The sequence below is a fragment of the Ranitomeya variabilis genome, chromosome 7, assembly GCF_051348905.1.
Source record: "Ranitomeya variabilis isolate aRanVar5 chromosome 7, aRanVar5.hap1, whole genome shotgun sequence".
Taxonomy (NCBI): domain Eukaryota; kingdom Metazoa; phylum Chordata; class Amphibia; order Anura; family Dendrobatidae; genus Ranitomeya; species Ranitomeya variabilis.
In genome coordinates, this window is record NC_135238.1 from 35,466,996 (window position 1) to 35,487,861 (window position 20,866).

A 20,866-nucleotide genomic window follows, 5' to 3' on the forward strand; every position below is an offset into this window, starting at 1 on the left:
CTATATGGGCTGTGCTGTATCCTACTATGTGGGCTGTGCTATATACTACTATGTGGGCTGTGCTGTATACTACTATGTGGGCTGTGCTATATACTACTGTGTGGGCAGTGCTATATACTACTGTGTGGGCTGTGCTGTATACTACTATGTGGGCTGTGCTGTATACTACTATGTGGGCTGTGCTGTATACTACTATGTGGGCTGTGCTATATACTACTGTGTGGGCTGTGCTGTATACTACTGTGTGGGCTGTGCTGTATACTACTGTGTGGGCTGTGCTATATACTACTATGTGGGCTGTGCTATATACTACTATGTGGGCTGTGCTGTATACTACTATGTGGGCTGTGCTGTATACTACTATGTGGGCAGTGCTATATACTAATGTGTGGGCTGTGCTGTATACTACTGTGTGGGCTGTGCTATATACTACTATGTGGGCTGTGCTGTATACTACTATGTGGGCTTTGCTGTATACCACTATGTGGGCAGTGCTATATACTAATGTGTGGGCTGTGCTGTATACTACTATGTGGGCTGTGCTGTATACTACTGTGTGGGCTGTGCTATATACTACTATGTGGGCTGTGCTATATACTACTATGTGGGCTGTACTGTATACTACTATGTGGGCTGTGCTATATACTACTGTGTGGGCAGTGCTATATACTAATGTGTGGGCTGTGCTGTATACTACTACGTGGGCTGTGCTATATGCTATGTGGGTTATGCTATATACTATGCGTGTTGCGCTATATACTATTCGGTTTGTGCTATATATTATGTGGGCTTTGCTATATACTATGCGGGCTTTGCTAGAAACTATGCGACTCACCCTCCCGCCCCCCCACCAGTGCCGCCGCCGCATTCAACTATACTGATGTCTATGATGCCGGTAAAGTTGAATGAAATGATGGAGGAGAGAGCGTCTGCTGACGCTCCCTCTGTGGGCTGTGCTCTATACTACTATGTGGGCTGTGCTATATACTACTGTGTGGGCAGTGCTATATACTACTGTGTGGGCTGTGCTATATATACTATGTGGGCTGTGCTGTATCCTACTATGTGGGCTGTGCTATATACTACTATGTGGGCTGTGCTGTATACTACTATGTGGGCTGTGCTATATACTACTGTGTGGGCAGTGCTATATACCACTGTGTGGGCTGTGCTGTATACTACTATGTGGGCTGTGCTGTATACTACTATGTGGGCTGTGCTGTATACTACTATGTGGGCTGTGCTATATACTACTGTGTGGGAGTGCTATATACTACTGTGTGGGCTGTGCTGTATACTACTGTGTGGGCTGTGCTGTATACTACTGTGTGGGCTGTGCTATATACTACTATGTGGGCTGTGCTATATACTACTATGTAGGCTGTGCTGTATACTACTATGTGGGCTTTGCTGTATACTACTATGTGGGCAGTGCTATATACTAATGTGTGGGCTGTGCTGTATACTACTGTGTGGGCTGTGCTGTATACTACTGTGTGGGCTGTGCTATATACTACTATGTGGGCTGTGCTGTATACTACTATGTGGGCTTTGCTGTATACTACTATGTGGGCAGTGCTATATACTAATGTGTGGGCTGTGCTGTATACTACTATATGGGCTGTGCTGTATACTACTCTGTGGGCTGTGCTATATACTACTATGTGGGCTGTGCTATATACTACTATGTGGGCTGTGCTGTATACTACTATGTGGGCTGTGCTATATACTACTGTGTGGGCAGTGCTATATACTAATGTGTGGGCTATGCTGTATAGTACTGTGTGGGCTGTGCTGTATACTACCACGTGGGCTGTGTTATCTGCTATGTGGGTTGTGCTATATGCTATGCGGGTTGTGCTATATACTATGCGTGTTGTGCTATATACTATGCGGGTTGTGCTATAAATTATGTGGGCTTTGCTATATACTATGCGGGTTGTGCTATATACTATGCAGGCTTTGCTATATACTATGCGGGCTTTGCTATAAACTATGCAGGTTGTGCTATATACTATGCGGGCTTTGCTGTATACTATGGGGGTATATTATATTTATGGGGGAGGCCGTGTTATATACTCTGTGGCTGTGTTATATACTATTGTGGGGGTATATTATATTCTATGGGGAAGGCTGTGTTATATACTATGGGAGGTATATTATATTCTATGGGGGAGGCTGTGTTATATACTATGGAGGGCTGCATTATATTCTATGGGGGCTACATTATATATTATGGGGAGGTGGGCTGTATTATATTCTATGGGGGGCTGTATTAGATTTTATGAGGGATGATTGCATCATACTCTATGATGGGGCTGCATTATATTCTGTGGGGAGGTGGGCTGTATTATATTTTATTCGGGACTACATTATATTCTATGGGGGCTGTATTATATTTCTATTCTTTGAGGGGTGATTGCATCATACTCTGAGGGGGCTGCATTAAACTATGAGGGGGGCTGCATTATATTCTATAGGGTGGCTGCATTACACTCTGGGTTGGCTGCATTATACTCTGGGGTGGCTGCATTATATTCTGTAGGGTGGTGGCTGCATTATACTATATGTGGGCTGCATTATAATGTATTTAGGACTATGGGAAATACGTTATACTATATGAAGAACTATGGGGTGTATTATACTATGGGAAGTGAATTGTACTACATGGATGACTATGGCGGTGCATTGTACTATATGGAGCACTATGAGGAGTGTATTATGCTATATGGAGGACTGAGCAGTGTATTTTAATATATGGAGGACTACAGGGAGTGTATTATACTATATGGAGGACTGTGGTGCACATTATAATATATGGAGGACTATGGGGTGTATTTTACTAAACAAGTAAAATGCTGCATGTTCAGATTGTTTTTGCTGGAACAGAAATCATTGTTCTCAGTAGCACATCACCGGTGTAAACTGTAGATGTGCTGCTGATAACATGATACTGTATGGTGATCTGTTAGTGATCTATTAGTGATCGTTCTGTTACATCATTATTCCTCAGCTGGTAGAAAGAGGCCGGGAAACAAGCGTTGAACAACTTCAGTATTGTCGATCAAACTCATTTAGCGGCCTGAGATCAGCGCATGTAAATAAATACAACCGAAATGCTTTTGTGCGATGTGCAATATGTTAGCATTTGGGGCCCCATTATAAACTTTGCTTAGGACCCCACTTTGCCTAAAACCGGCCCTGGCTACAAGTGTACAAAGATATTATACAGTCACCATGTGACAAGTGGGCCTGTGTAACTTCAAATGCCAGGGCTGAATTTTAGTCCCAGTCCGGCCCTGGTCAAGTCCCACGCTGTAAATCCATCTCAAGGGGTTAAATACTTTACAACCCGGAGCAGAGCTAATGCTGATCTGGTCGCACATGTTGTAGACTTGTGCATTTGCCCCATGCCGGGCATTTCCTGCCAATGTGCTGTGATAATATTCTCTGTGACATACTGCATTGTGATGGGGCTCCATGCAGGACCTGTGCTGAAACCCAATGATCAAATATGGTAATATCTTTTTCAGCAGATGTGTAGGAAATGGCTTCCAGCACAAAACGTCTTTGAAAACATTTTGACACACGTCACATGGCTTCATGCTCAATTTCTGACAAATACATGACAGCCCGAGTAAACACAATAATGGAACGAAAGTGGAAATTGTCTTTGCACGGTGTTACAAGAATCACTGTTCTGTCTTGGCAAAATAAAAATAGTAAGGTAGTAAACGTCTCTTATATTATATATACACTCACCGGCCACTTTATTAGGTACACCATGCTAGTAACGGGTTGGACCCCCTTTTGCCTTTAGAACTGCCTCAATTCTTCGTGGCATAGATTCAACAAGGTGCTGGAAGCATTCCTCAGAGATTTTGGTCCATATTGACATGATGGCATCACACAGTTGCCGCAGATTTGTCGGCTGCACATCCCAAAGATGCTCCATACAAGGCAGGATGGATCCATGCTTTCATGTTGTTTACGCCAAATTCTGACCCTACCATCCGAATGTCGCAGCAGAAATCGAGACTCATCAGACCAAGCAACGTTTTTCCAATCTTCTACTGTCCAATTTCGATGAGCTTGTACAAATTGTAGCCTCAGTTTCCTGTTCTTAGCTGAAAGGAGTGGTACCCGGTGTGGTCTTCTGCTGCTGTAGCCCATCTGCCTCAAAGTTCGACGCACTGTGCGTTCAGAGATGCTCTTAGGCCTACCTTGGTTGTAACGGGTGGCGATTTGAGTCACTGTTGCCTTTCTATCAGCTCGAACCAGTCTGCCCATTCTCCTCTGACCTCTGGCATCAACAAGGCATTTCCGCCCACAGAACTGCCGCTCACTGGATTTTTTTTCTTTTTCGGACCATTCTCTGTAAACCCTAGAGATGGTTGTGCGTGAAAATCCCAGTAGATCAGCAGTTTCTGAAATACTCAGACCAGCCCTTCTGGCACCAACAACCATGCCACGTTCAAAGGCACTCAAATCACCTTTCTTCCCCATACTGATGCTCGGTTTGAACTGCAGGAGATTGTCTTGACCATGTCTACATGCCTAAATGCACTGAGTTGCCGCCATGTGATTGGCTGATTAGAAATTAAGTGTTAACAAGAAGTTGGACAGGTGTACCTAATAAAGTGGCCGGTGAGTGTATATATATATATATATATATATATATATATATATATATATATATATATATATATTTTAATGGCTAATTCAGACCAGCGTATTATACAGACGTGTTCTAAAATTGGACAGAACACTGACCAAAGCTATTGACAGGTTTTTCACACAGTCAAATACAACTGCGTGCACTGATCTCTTCGGTATTTTGGATGAGAGTCGCCTACTCAAGTCTATGGGTGCGCAAAAATAATCCGATATCATAAGGATCATCCGTACTGCACATGATTTTTATGGCTATACTGCAATCATACACATAGGAAACTGTATTTTTCCTGATGATGTGTAAAATCAGATTCCGCACAGATGAAATATGGATAAAAATTATCTCTTTTTTTTTTGTTCTGGGTGAAAATCAGATAATTTTTAATTTGTTCATCTGAACCCATCCTAAATGGAGTTATCCCACATTTACAACTATCCTGTGGAAAAAAGGAATTAAAAAATTGTATTTTGTTTTTTGTTTTTTTACAGCGTCTATTGTGCAGTAAAAATGGCCTAGTAATATGATTCTCCAGGTCCGTACAATTACAGGGATACCAAGCTTTGTAGTATTTTTTCATTTTTTGGGGAAGCGCTGCATCCAAAACACCAAAGCAAAGCAAATCTGGTACGTCTGTTCTTTTTTTTTTTCTTTACAACATCGACTTTATGAGTTAGATAATTGTATGTTTCAGACATTTATAGATGCAGTATTTAAGTGGCTAAACAGCAACAATCAGAGCTAGCTCCAGTCGCTGCTGTTTTTTTTTTTTAGTCTAGAAAAAAGACGACTGAGGGGCGATCTAATAACCATGTATAAGTATATAAGGGGACAATACAAATATCTCGCTGAGGATCTGTTTATACCAAGGAAGGTGACGGGCACAAGGGGGCATTCTTTGCGTCTGGAGGAGAGAAGGTTTTTCCACCAACATAGAAGAGGATTCTTTACTGTTAGGGCAGTGAGAATCTGGAATTCCTTGCCTGAGGAGGTGGTGATGGCGAACTCAGTCGAGGGGTTCAAGAGAGGCCTGGATGTCTTCCTGGAGCAGAACAATATTGTATCATACAATTATTAGGTTCTGTAGAAGGACGTAGATCTGGGGATTTATTATGATGGAATATAGGCTGAACTGGATGGACAAATGTCTTTTTTCGGCCTTACTAACTATGTTACTATGTTACTATGTTACTATGTTACTATGTTAGAGGCTGGTGCTGGCTGTATAACACAGCCGCCACTTGCCCTGTGTGTTGAGCCTGCTAAATGCACCTACACCCTCTCCATCATGGATGTACACTCACCGGCCACTTTATTAGGTACACCATGCTAGTAACGGGTTGGACCCCCTTTTGCCTTCAGAACTGCCTCAATTCTTCGTGGCATAGATTCAACAAGGTGCTGGAAGCATTCCTCAGAGATTTTGGTCCATATTGACATGATGGCATCACACAGTTGCCGCAGATTTGTCGGCTGCACATCCCAAAGATGCTCCATACAAGGCAGGATGGATCCATGCTTTCATGTTGTTTACGCCAAATTCTGACCCTACCATCCGAATGTCGCAGCAGAAATCGAGACTCATCAGACCAAGCAACGTTTTTCCAATCTTCTACTGTCCAATTTCGATGAGCTTGTACAAATTGTAGCCTCAGTTTCCTGTTCTTAGCTGAAAGGAGTGGTACCCGGTGTGGTCTTCTGCTGCTGTAGCCCATCTGCCTCAAAGTTCGACGCACTGTGCGTTCAGAGATGCTCTTAGGCCTACCTTGGTTGTAACGGGTGGCGATTTGAGTCACTGTTGCCTTTCTATCAGCTCGAACCAGTCTGCCCATTCTCCTCTGACCTCTGGCATCAACAAGGCATTTCCGCCCACAGAACTGCCGCTCACTGGATTTTTTTTCTTTTTCGGACCATTCTCTGTAAACCCTAGAGATGGTTGTGCGTGAAAATCCCAGTAGATCAGCAGTTTCTGAAATACTCAGACCAGCCCTTCTGGCACCAACAACCATGCCACGTTCAAAGGCACTCAAATCACCTTTCTTCCCCATACTGATGCTCGGTTTGAACTGCAGGAGATTGTCTTGACCATGTCTACATGCCTAAATGCACTGAGTTGCCGCCATGTGATTGGCTGATTAGAAATTAAGTGTTAACAAGAAGTTGGACAGGTGTACCTAATAAAGTGGCCAGTGAGTGTATACAGGGCCATATGTGGTGCTCACGTTGCCCTAGGCACAAAGTTTAAGTGCGCCACCAGTAAAGCATATTTAAACTTAGCATCATCATCATTTATTTTCTTTTCAAGCAATTGTAACGATGAGATCTAGGTTAACGCTGTTTATAACGATAACTATCGGCAGCATTGATAAATGTAAATTTACAATTGGTATTGTCGAAAGTCCTTTCCTACTTTAGAGACGCTGATTGAATGACCAAACCATGATTACAGTGGTGCCAGTCCACACCATGATCTTGGGAGTAGGATCGGCGTGACATTCCCTTGTGAAGATCTCATCGCGAAGTTGCCTACTTAGTCTACAGACCAATCTCTGGCTATCATTGCATCAAGACAAAAGCAGGAGTCAACCAGCGCTAGTGTACATGTACTCCAATTTTATCTTGGACTCCTACATATAGGCAACAGCAGCTCTTCCTCCTTCCTGAGCGTTGCTGCTTCTCTCAATGTACTGATTGGTGGAGAAGCCTTCTCTCTCCATCGCTCTCCTTCTAAATCTTGTGGCTTTCTGGTCTGTTCACCCCCTTCAACTCATCAATTCCACACACGTGTAACACAAACAGGAGAGTGTGTTGAAAAAAAAAATGTTTGAAAGCTGTTTGGTGCCACCCTCCTCTCTGCTACTTGCCGCCCTAGGCACTGGACCTCACATGCCTATTGACAAATATGGCTCTTGATATGATGTTTTGAGACTCCACAGTTTTTAGAAATCTTTGATGTAAATATATCAAGATCCCTCTTGGTCTGACTAGTTTTTGTTACTGTTTATCTTGTGAATTAAAAATAGGAATATGTGGGTGTTGTTTTGTAAACCCCTGTTTGTCTTGTTAAAAGAGCACAATGTAGATGTTTCTACAGTATAAAATGCTACATAATTGAATCATGGAATGGTAGAGTTGGAAGGTCATCGTGTCCAACCCCCTGCTCAATGCAGGATTCACTAAATCAACCCAGACAGATGTCTATCCAGCCTCTGTTTGAAGACTTCCATTGAAGGAGAACTCACCACCTCTAGTGGCAGCCTGTTCCATGATCTTCCTGCAGAGGATGGTAGAGGGTAGTTGACCACGAGAAGCACTTATGACCCGTAGGCCACTGTTCCTTGGCTTTTGGAATATTTACCTATAGCACTAAGGCAACAAACTGAATCTTTGCCTCAGGTGAAAGCAAAGTCAGCCCTGTACCTTAGATGGCTGTCAGCCAAACGATGCTTTGGTTGATCATTCAACCAGCAGCCATCTCGGCCAACTTTCCCATGCACAGGAGTATTCGCTTGGCCAAGTGCTCTTGTGTTTTCTGAGAGAGCCGCTGCCGGACGTCATGACAAGACAATACGATCGGCAACCCGAAATCAGACATACTGGATCAACATATCCCTCAACTGTCAGTGGTTTGGGGCCCTCTTACACTTTGGATTGTTGGCCAAACCTGTTCATATTGGCGGGTGCAGCCAACACTAATCTAATGTTTGTGGGAGCCATGTGACTCCCAAACGAAACAGTTCTTGTCCCATGCCACATAAATATATTTACTCGGCAATTTATAGTCAGTGGGAAATAATGAATGATCTTTCGAGACCCCCAAACTAAAATGGTTTGCACAAGACGTCATGGTTCTCTCTTTCATTCCCACTCTCGCTGCTCCCTGTTTGATCTCAGCTGACTTGTTCTGCGTTAGGGTGCGCTTTACGTAGAGGTCATTTTTCCCCTCTTTTTTAATAAGATCTGTATCAAAGCAGGAGTTCACTTAATAGATCAAACATATCATTAAAATTAATGAGGCAGTGTGCATAGATTCTATTAATTAGTGCACTGCTCACCTGTATGAATGAAAAATGCTGAAGATGGATGAAAACGTTAGAAAAGAAAGAGAAAACTAAGAAACAAAGCCGATCAAATGTTAAATATTTAGACAATGGGGTTGTGTTCCTCGTTTAGAAGCTAAAAAGAGCAAATCTCAGTCTGGAGGACCCGGCAGAACTGTGCAGAAACATTAAGTTGTTTCCAGCGGGCACTGTGTAATGCTTTATTTGCCCTGCGGAGGTGCTGTAGGGGAACTGAGCACTTGTATCTCTTACACATTACAACTGATTCTTGGGTTTTTTGGACCAGGACATTCTATGATCAAACTATCATTTTATAACAAAAAAAAACAATCTATAACACATCTTTAAAACAAAGCTTTATATATGGATCCATACTGTCATAATAAATGTGACATGCCTCCATACCGAAAAAAAAAAGGCGTGAAACCTTCTTTTCCCTAGACATTTGACTGGGCCTTTCTATGGCGAAATCAGTAGACAAGACACAGAGTGATTAACGTGAAACACTAATATGCAAGACCAAATAACCCCTATGTTACCAAATTCTTGGTACTCCAATCCACAAATGTAAGGAACCTTTAGAAGGCCAGTAATCGGGGAGGGAACATTGGCAGGAGCTCAGACTATCAGCTTGACTAAACTTACCTAAAAACAAGAGCAAAAGGCAAATTTGTCAGATGTGATGATTTTTAAGGCCATTTGTAACTACGTTTGTTCTTTGTACAAGGAGTTTGGGTCAGCATGTCTAAACAAGCTATTAAATGACCACCGCGTAGCCAATCGGCTGACATTTGATGGCTGTGATCATACCACATAAACCCAGCATTATTCCCGTAGTTGCTTTGGTCCTTTGCACCTGAACTTTCTCTACCTCTGTGTAATTTGATTTATAGCTCATTAGTATATTTCTTACAGCCGGAAAACCTTTCCTAAATGTTAATTTGACCAAAGCGTGGGTGAGAAAACCATGCACATTTGATATTGGCTGGGCCATCTGAAAACAAAGGAATCTATCAATGAAATTGGTGATCTGTATCATTAGGGCCTGTGCATGACACAAGGATTCAAAGACCACCAAAGAGTGCATGCACTGTTCCGCAGGTCCTGCTTTGGGTATAACACTAGAAATAAAATTATTATTATTATAGTGCCAACAAATCCGCAGCTCTTTACAAATAAGCGGGGACATTGACAGACAATAAAGGCATCAGAAAGTAACACATTCACCAATTACAAGAATGAGGGTCCTGCTCGCGAGCTTACAATCTATAAGGAAATAGGGGGACACAATAGGTAGAACGTGCTTATATGTATGATCCAGCCATCATTATAATAGGGGTATTCCAATAACCTGCATGATCCGGTCACCACCCAAGATCTGTCTAAGTGCAGTTACCAAGTGCTATTGGGTGCATGTAGTATGTTGAGACGGATGAGCAGCAAGGGTCAAAGATTGAGGAAAAGAGGCAAGAATTCCATCACCTGTGCAATACTAAGGAAGTCCTCAAAACATGACCTGTTGGTGGCTCTTGATTACCGGACTTGGGGAACACTGGGTTAGAGGGAGAACAATCAGTAGAGAGTTGCAGTAGTCCAGACGAGACGGCATAAGAGTGACAGTAAGAGTTTTCGCAGTTTCAAAGGTGAGAAAAGGTAGGATTTTGGTGATATTTTTGAGATGCAGGTAACATGAGTGAGTGATTGATTGATTGGATGTAGGGAATAAAGGAAAGATCTGGGTCAAATATGACGACAAGACAGTGAGCGTGCACAAAAGTCCCCAAATATCAAAATATCCTCAAAAGTCCCCATATATTAAAACAGAAACATAAAGTTAAGCCCCCATGCACATTAGACTAATGTCAGCGGAACCCACCGATATTGATGAGTATGGCCGACAGCCTAACATGTATGTGTGACCCCAACTTTCCAATGACAGACTATTTTGAGTGAGATAAGATTGTGGCATGTATGATTTCGGACTGCCGATCCTTTCATTCTCCACCTCCAGAGCAGCTGTCTCATAAAGAACACAGGAGCACATGACAGAGCTATGGTAGAGTTGGCTGAGATGACTGCCGACAAAGCGACATCTATCTAAAGCGTATGGGGGTGCTTAAGAGGTTTTTCTTTTGGACTGATTTGATAAATCTTCTTCAAGTGCGTTCGTTTCGCCTTTACTGTTCCATCAAGACCCAATTTCCGACCTACAAGTATAATAATAAAATTAAATCATCTCTTAATGCATTTTCCTTTATTTCCACCCTTAGGTTTTGTTAGATTCTTTGCTTTTGATATCTGAAAATATTCAATAAGGTTATTGTTTAAGAACAAATTAACAGTGTGAACATTAAGTGCCCCCCGCTCACCCGTCACCGCGCAGTTCTAGTTGATCTCCTGTAGAAAACGATATTGATTGTGCAGTTTTATAATTATGTGCCGGCAATTGTTGATCGAAATAGCTATCGAGAGACCCAGCGCCTGCTGAGACAATAGAATAATCAGCTCTGTATTAAGTCAAGGAGAGAAATTACCTCTTTTTATAGGGATAACATTAGAAACATTAACCATATGTACTTTTAATACAGGTAATGCCTAATTATATTATGTATTTGAAGAGTTTTAATGAGGTTTTGTCTAATCTTCTTTATGCAGAAGCGCACAGCTCCCCCTGCCTCTCGACTTCCTGCTTGCCGTGGGGAGCGATGACTCCTGATGACTGACACTGACTGCACTTTATGTTGCATGGCCATTACCTCTGCAGCATGGGACAAATGCAGGGGCACTAAAGCTGGTCGTACCCCGCAATCCGGCCAGCTTTAGAGTAGTCCACAATCTGGCCAGCTTTAGAGTAGTCCACAATCCGGCCAGCTTTAGAGTAGTCCACAATCCGGCCAGCTTTAGAGTAGTGCTTGCAGGCTCTGAAGCTTAGAGCACGTAAGCTCCCTCTCCTTGCCTCCTCTGATAGACTGCAGAGGTGGCTGATAACCTAGACCACGAGGAGTGAATATTTTATATTTTCAAGTGCCTTAAGTCATGAAAGGGCCCCATAGTAAAAGTTGGGATTGGTCGGTTTGGAAGTGGACACCCGCAGCAAGTAGGTTTATTTTGACTGATGACTTCAGTTGTGTATAGTATTGGCTTTTCTGATATCTTGTAGACTTCTCAGTTTCTTCTGGGATCTTACCAGAAAAATGAAGCCAATGTATTGCAAATCTTATTGCACACGGTTTACCGCCCAAGAGGAGGGTTAGGGTTAGGGTTAACCGTAAGGTACCTCCACTCTATTTTTACAACTCCATACATTTTCCATTTGATTTCTAACGTGTTATGATTCCATGAAGACCACTGATTTAAATTAAGACGTGACCTCCCTGGAATAGACCCCCTTTATTCCAGGACCCCATCGTGCAGAGCTCTCCTTTTGTAGGGATACAATTCGTCAGAGGTGGGACCTGAGTACATAAGGGAAATGAACTTGGTAGATCATTAATTGAATTGAATCAGTTCCATTTTACTTTCCCCCTCTCCCATTTCTTCCCATGAGACTTGGATGGAGTCCCATAACGTAAGGAGAGGAGATCGTTGCGTTGGTTCTATCCTTCAATCATGAGAAGGAATGAGGCCATCCTGAGCTGGGCTTGCACTGTTCACGAGCCCTATAGAAATTGCTGACCACATACTGTAAGGGAGAAGGACTTGGTTGTTCATAATGTGAACCAATTATATTGCATTTTTGTCTTTATTGTGGGAAAAAAAGAACATTTTAAAGGAAATCGGTGACCAGGTTTTTGTTACATAATCTGAGAACAGCATGATGTAGGTACAGAGACCCGGATTCCAGCAATGTGTTCCTTAAAGAGGCGCTCCCATCAAAGAATTTATCTTTTTAATATATTGCAATAATCATATTATTTAGCAATGTGTAATTACAATTGCTCATTTTGTCTTTCTACCCAGATAATTATTTTCTTTTCCATTAGGTCTACGACATCATGTGATTAAAAACAGACTGGCTGAATTCTTCTTAGCTCTGTATAAAAAGAGGAAGTCTCTTTTTCCCTGTGAGAGTCATCATTAGAACTACAATTATTTACTACTGCAAAGTCCCTGGAAGGGGGATGAGTGGAGCAACTGGGCCAGGAGTACAAGAGGAGGTGGAGCTGGACTACCAAGGACTTTGCAGTGATATGGAGTTGTAGTTCTAATGATGACTTATGCAAGGAAACATTTTTACTCTTGCTGCATAGAGCCAGTTTTTAATCAAATGATATCATAGGCCTAATGGAAAAGAGAAGAATTAACAGGGTAAAAAGGCAAAATGAGCAATTGTAAGTACACAGTGCTATATAATATGATGACTGTAATATATTAAGATAAAAACTTAGATGGGAGTGCTTATTTACTTGGCTGCTTGCTGTAGTTTTGAGTAAAATCACTGTTTTAATTGCTGCAGATCTAACAGTTCTCTGAATGCTGAATTCTTTATAACCCCACCTGTTATGACCTGGTGGTTAAGAGGCCACACTGATATGACCTGGTGGCTAAAACGCAACATGGAACGAGCTCTGAGAAGGTGGTATCTCTACTGACCGCAGTCCCTAATCCTAACAACAACACTAGTAATAGCCGTGGGATGTTCCTGACTCTCCCTAGACACCTCTTCACAGCCTAAGAACTAACTACCCCTAAAGAAGGAAATAGAAAGCTATCTTGCCTCAGAGAAAACCCCAAAAGGAAAGACAGCCCCCCACAAATATTGACTGTGAGTGAAGAGGGAAATGACGTACACAGAAATGAAATCAGATTTCAGCAAAGGAGGCCAATACTAAACTTGATAGACAGAGAGAAAAGGATACTGTGCAGTCAGTATTAAAAACTACAAAATCCACGCAGAGTTTACAAAAATGAACTCCACACCGACTCACGGTGTGGAGGGGCAAATCTGCTTTCCCAGAGCTTCCAGCTAGCCAGAATATGACATAGTGACAAGCTGGACAAAAAGAGACATATCTGCAGAGCAATAGAGTCCAGGCAAATGGACAAACAAAAACTTAGCAAAAACTTATCTTTTGCTGACAAGGACAGGCCATATGAGAAATCCAAGGAGAGAACCAAATCCAACCAAGAACATTGACAGCTGGCATGAACTAAAGCCCAGAGCAGGTTTAAATAACAAACCCAAGCAAGGCGATTAGTGAAGGCAGCTGCCACAGCTACCTAAAGGAGCAGCAGTTCCACTCGAAACCACCAGAGGGAGCCTAAGGGCAGAACTCACAAAAATACCATTAGCAACCACAGGAGGGAGCTCCAGAACGGAATTTACAACAGTACCCCCCCTTGAGGAGGGGTCACCGAACCCTCACCAGAGCTCCCAGGCCGATCAGGACGAGCCAAATGGAAAGCACGAACCAAATCGGCAGCACGAACATCGGAGGCAACAACCCAAGAATTATCCTCCTGGCCATAACCCTTCCACTTGACCAGATATTAAAGCTTCCGCCTCGAAAAACGAGAATCCAAAATCTTCTCCACCACATATTCCAATTCCCCCTCAACCAACACCGGAGCAGGAGGATCAACGGAGGGAACCATAGGTACCACATATCTCCGCAACAAACATCTATGGAACACATTATGAATGGAAAAGGAAGCTGGAAGGGCCAAACGAAAAGACACCGGATTGATAATTTCAGAAATCTTATAAGGCCCAATAAAGCGAGGCTTGAACTTAGGGGAAGAAACCTTCATAGGAACATGACGAGAAGACAACCAGACCAAATCCCCAACACGAAGCCAGGGACCAACACACCGACGACGGTTAGCAAAACGTTGAGCCTTTTCCTGAGACAACGTCAAATTGTCCACCGCATGAGTCCAAATTTGCTGCAACCTGTCCACCACAGAATCCACACCAGGACAGTCAGAAGGCTCAAGCTGCCCGAAGAAAAACGAGGATGAAAACCAAAATTACAAAAGAAAGGCGAAACCAAGGTAGCCGAACTAGCCCGATTATTAAGCGCAAACTCGGCCAACGGCAAAAAGGTCACCCAATCATCCTGATCAGCAGACACGAAGCATCTCAAATAGGTTTCCAAGGTCTCATTGGTTCGCTCCGTTTGGCCATTTGTCTGAGGATGGAATGCTGAAGAAAAAGACAAATCAATGCCCATTCTAGCACAAAAGGACCGCCAAAACCTAGAAACAAACTGGGAACCTCTGTCAGACACAATATTCTCCGGAATACCATGCAAACGAACCACATGCTGAAAAAATAATGGAACCAAATCAGAGGAGGAAGGCAACTTAGGCAACGGTGCCAAATGGACCATCTTAGAAAACCGATCACAAACCACCCAGATGACAGACATCTTCTGAGAAACAGGAAGATCAGAAATAAAATCCATGGAAATATGCGTCCAGGGCCTCTCAGGAATAGGCAAAGGCAAATGCAACCCACTGGCACGGGAACAGCAAGGCTTAGCCCGAGCACAGGTCCCACAGGACTGCACAAACGAACGCACATCCCGCGACAAGGAAGGCCACCAAAAGGACCTAGCCACCAAATCTCTGGTACCGAAAATCCCAGGGTGACCAGCCAACACCGAACAATGAACCTCAGAAATTACCCTGCTAGTCCATCTATCAGGAACAAACAGTTTCCCCACAGGACAGCGGTCAGGTTTATCAGCCTGAAACTCCTGAAGTACCTGCCGCAAATCAGGGGAGATGGCAGAAAGAATCACCCCCTCCTTGAGGATCCCAGCCGGCTCAAGAACTCCCGGAGAATCAGGCAAAAAACTCCTAGAAAGGGCATCAGCCTTCACATTCTTAGATCCCGGAATATACGAGACCACAAAATCAAAACGTGAGAAAAACAGAGACCACCGAGCTTGTCTAGGATTCAACCGCTTAGCAGACTCGAGGTAAATCAGATTCTTATGATCAGTCAAGACCACCACGCGATGCTTGGCTCCCTCAAGCCAATGTCGCCACTCCTCAAATGCCCACTTCATAGCCAACAACTCCCGATTGCCGACATCATAATTACGCTCAGCAGGCGAAAACTTTCTGGAGAAGAAAGCACATGGTTTCATCAAAGAGCCATCAGAATTTCTCTGAGACAAAACGGCCCCTGCCCCAATCTCAGAAGCATCAACCTCAACCTGAAAAGGGAGAGAAACATCCGGCTGACGCAACACAGGGGCAGAAGTAAAACGACGTTTAAGCTCCTGAAAGGCCTCAACAGCCGCAGAGGACCAATTCATCACATCAGCACCCTTCCTCGTCAAATCGGTCAGAGGCTTCACCACACTAGAAAAATTAGCAATAAAGCGGCGATAAAAATTGGCAAAGCCCAAAAATTTCTGAAGGCTCTTTACAGATGTAGGTTGAGTCCAATCATGAATGGCCTGGACTTTAACAGGGTCCATTTCAATAGCCGAGGGAGAAAAAATGAAACCCAAAAAAGAAACCTTCTGAACTCCAAAGAGGCACTTAGACCCCTTCACAAACAACGCATTAGCACGAAGGACCTGAAATACCATCCTAACCTGCTTCACATGAGACTCCCAATCATCGGAGAAAACCAAAATATCATCCAAATACACAATCATGAATTTATCCAGATAATTCCGGAAGATATCATGCATAAAGGACTGAAATACCGATGGAGCATTAGAGAGCCCGAATGGCATCACAAGATATTCAAAAAGGCCTTCGGGCGTATTAAATGCTGTTTTCCATTCATCACCCTGTTTAATACGCACGAGATTATACGCCCCTCGAAGGTCGATTTTAGTAAACCAACTGGCAAATCTGCTTTCCCAGAGCTTCCAGCTAGCCAGAATATGACATAGTGACAAGCTGGACAAAAAGAGACATATCTGCAGAGCAATAGAGTCCAGGCAAATGGACAAACAAAAACTTAGCAAAAACTTATCTTTTGCTGACAAGGACAGGCCATATGAGAAATCCAAGGAGAGAACCAAATCCAACCAAGAACATTGACAGCTGGCATGAACTAAAGCCCAGAGCAGGTTTAAATAACAAACCCAAGCAAGGCGATTAGTGAAGGCAGCTGCCACAGCTACCTAAAGGAGCAGCAGTTCCACTCGAAACCACCAGAGAGAGCCCAAGGGCAGAACTCACAAAAATACCATTAGCAACCACAGGAGGGAGCTCCAGAACGGAATTCACAACACCCACCCACACCACTGATCGGCTGCTTTCTGTGTGCACTGTGCATAGGCAGAAAGCTGCCAATTCATGAAGAGGGCAGAGTTACACAAAGCAGGAGGACTATATGGCACAAGAAAACTAGTCCACTAGTGGTAATCTCCTGCTGATAAAACAGTGATTGTATTAAAACACACAGTCTAGTAAGTGACACATCACTAGAATCAGGCTTTCTGTCCCTACATTGTGCTGCAGTCAGATTTATACACCAACAACCTGCTGAAAGATTCCCTTTAATTGTAAAACAAGCAATGCTTCCTAAACCATGTCAAATTAAACTCTGTTATTTTTTTCACTATAATTGGCTGATAATTACAAACATGCAATTTTAGCTAACGTGTCCCCATTACGTGAATCTGAAATCATATATTTCTTTCCTTCCCAGTGAGGAGACGGGTGATTTTTTCGATAGAATGAAAAGCGTACTTCAGAAGCAAGAAAGCATGCAGCGGTATTGGAGGACCGAGGTACAGTATGTTCAGATGTTTGTGCCATTATTATTCCTCCTCTCCTAAAATACTCGCAGTGTAGATGCAATGGAGATCGGAAGAACTAGTGTAGGAGGCGTACAAAGGTGTGTAGGAAGCGCACCCCAGGGGTAGGAGGGGAACACGGGTGCGTAGGAGGGGAACACGGGTGCGTAGGAGGGGAACACAGGTGTGTAGGAGGTGAACACGGGTGCGTAAGAGGGGAACATGGGTGCGTAGGAAGCGCACCCCGGGGGATAGGAGGGGAACATGGGTGCGTAGGAGGGGAACATGGGTGCATAGTAGGGGAACACGGGTATGTAGGAAGCGCACCCCGGGAGGTAGGAGGGGAACATGGGTGTGTAGGAGGGGAACATGGGTGCGTAGGAGGGGAACATGGGTGCGTAGTAGGGGAACATGGGTGTGTAGGAAGCGCACCCCGGGGGTAGGAGGGGAACATGGATGCGTAGGAGGCATACAAAGGTGTGTAGGAAGTGCACCCGGGTGGGTAGGAGGGGAACATGGGTGCGTAGGAGGGGAGCATGGGTGTGTAGGAGGGGAACACGGGTGTGTAGGAGGCGCACACGGGTGTGTAGGAAGCTCACCCCGGGGGGTAGGAGGGGAACACGGGTGCATAGGAGGGGAACATGGGTGTGTAGGAAGCGCACCCCAGGGGGTAGGAGGGGAACACGGGTGCGTAGGAGGGAAACACGGGTGCGTAGGAGGGGAACATGGGTGTGTAGGAAGCGCACCCCGGGGGGTAGGAGGGGAATATGGGTGCGTAGGAGGGGAACATGGGTGCGTAGGAGGGGAACACGGGTGCATAGGTGGCGCACACGGGTGCGTAGGAGGGGAACATGGCTGCGTAGGAGGCGCACACGGGAGCATAGGAGGGGAACATGGGTGTGTAGTAGGGGAACACGGGTGTGTAGGAAGCTCACCCCAGGGGGTAGGAGGGGAACTCGGGTGTGTAGGAAGCGCACCCCAGGGGGTAGGAGGGGAACACGTGTGTAAAATCTGTCTTCAGTGATAACAAACTTCACCATTACAGGTGGTTCCAGACTTATGAACATGCAGCTTACCAAAATGGCTGCAGAATCGTCAGAGCACATTTAGGGCATAGGGGACCAAGAGATTCACCCATTCAGTGGCACCATAGACCCAAATCCTGGTCTTCAACCTATTGCATTCCAGTTGTTTAAAAACTACAACTCCCAGCATGGCACGTCAACCCAAAGTTGGAGACTCGACCATGTTTCTAGACCTACCCAGCATTAGACCTAATATAACAACCACTCACTATATTTTGATTATTTATTCCCCTTTAATATATATATTTTTTTTATCGAACCCTCCTAAACCTCTCAGCCTGTAATGCCCGATGACCAATCTTTTGTATTTTTATCCAAACGCAATAGAAATGTATGCAAAACTCTGAGTAATAGATGTTATTTTACATGAGCAGATGGTCAGAGACGTATAATAAGTTTTTTTTTTCTTCAAGTTTTATTGTAGATAATCTTGTGATTTTTCTTTCCAGGGTGTTTTAAATAACAGCATCCCACCTCCTCACGAGAACACGGGCGAACACCGAGCCACAGACAAGCTGAGACCATCCAAAAGAGAGGTGACTTTATGCCAATCGAAAACTTTGCAGCAATGTTTCTGGCATTAAGATTTAATAAATATATATATATATATATATATATATATATATATATATATATATATATATATAGTTATATGAAAAAGTTTGTGCACCCCTATTAATCTTAAGCTTAATGTTTTATAAAAATTGTTTTATTTGCAACAGCTATTTCAGTTTCATATATCTAATAACTGTTGGACACAGTAATGTTTCTGCCTTGAAATGAGGTTTATTGTACTAACAGAAAATGTGCATTCTGCATTCAAACAAAATGTGACAGGTGCATAAGTATGGGCACCCTTATCATTTTCTTGTTTTAAATACTCCTACCTACTTTTTACTGACTTACTAAAGCACTTTTTTTTTGCTTTGTAACCTCATTGAGCTTTGAACTTCATAGCCAGGTGTATGCAATCATGAGAAAAGCTACTTAAAGTGGCCACTTGCAAGTTGTTCTCCTGTTTGAATCTCCTCTGAAGAGTGGCATCATGGGCTCCTCAAAACAACTGTCAAATGATCTGAAAACAAAGATTATTCAACATAGTTGTTCAGGGGAAGGATACAAAAAGCTGTCTCAGAGATTTAACCTGTCAATTTCCACTGTGAGGAACATAGTAAGGAAATGGAAGAACACCGGTACAGTTCTTGTTAAGGCCAGAAGTGGCAGGCCAAGAAAAACATCAGAAAGGCAGAGAAGAAGAATGGTGAGATCAGTCAAGGACAATCCTCAGACCACCTCCAGAGAGCTGCAGCATCAACTTGCTGCAGATGGTGTCACTGTGCATCTGTCAACTATACAACGCACTGTGTTTTTTTGCCGCCAAGCATAACGCCTTTTTGTATGACCAAACAACTCAATCTTGGTTTCATCAGTCCACAGGACCTTCTTCCAAAAAGAAATTGGCTTCTCCAAATGTGCTTTTGCATACCTCAGCCGACTCTGTTTGTGGCGTGCTTGCAGAAACGGCTTCTTTCGCATCACTCTCCCATACAGCTTCTCCTTGTGCAAAGTGCGTTGTATAGTTGACCGATGCACAGTGACACCATCTGCAGCAAGTTGATGCTGCAGCTCTCTGGAGGTGGTCTGAGGATTGTCCTTGACTGATCTCACCATTCTTCTTCTCTGCCTTTCTGATGTTTTTCTTGGCCTGCCACTTCTGGCCTTAACAAGAACTGTACCTGTGTTCTTCTATTTCCTTACTATGTTCCTCACAGTGGAAATTGACAGGTTAAATCTCTGAGACAGCTTTTTGTATCCTTCCCCTGAACAGCTATGTTGAATAATCTTTGTTTTCAGATCATTTGACAGTTGTTTTGAGGAGCCCATGATGCCACTCTTCAGAGGAGATTCAAACAGGAGAACAACTTGCAAGTGGCCACTTTAAGTAGCTTTTCTCATGATTGCATACACCTGGCTATGAAGTTCAAAGCTCAATGAGGTTACAAAACCAAAAAAAGTGCTTTAGTAAGTCAGTAAAAAGTAGGTAGGAGTATTTAAAACAAGAAAATGATAAGGGTGCCCATACTTATGCACCTGTCAAATTTTGTTTGAATGCAGATTCCACATTTTCTGTTAGTACAATAAACCTCATTTCAAGGCAGAAACATTACTGTGTCCAACAGTTATTAGATATATGAAACTGAAATAGCTGTTGCAAAAAAAACAATTTTTATAAAACATTAAGCTTAAGATTAATAGGGGTGCCCAAACTTTTTCATATAACTGTATATATATATATTTTTTTTTAATATTTTTTTTTTGTTTGAGCTCATGAAAATC

The 20,866-nt window shown here is 43.3% G+C and overlaps 1 protein-coding gene across 2 annotated transcripts in view; it reads left to right on the forward strand.

Annotated features, from left to right (window-relative positions):
- The window catches only part of BAIAP3 (BAI1 associated protein 3), a 292,957-nt gene that overhangs the window by 182,305 nt on the left and 89,786 nt on the right, over positions 1-20,866 (forward strand). For both annotated transcript variants that reach the window (XM_077274813.1, XM_077274812.1), the window contains exons 3-4: positions 17,357-17,438; positions 18,979-19,065. In XM_077274813.1, the coding sequence (XP_077130928.1) occupies positions 17,357-17,438; positions 18,979-19,065 (169 nt within the window). The remainder of the gene's footprint in view (positions 1-17,356; positions 17,439-18,978; positions 19,066-20,866) is intronic.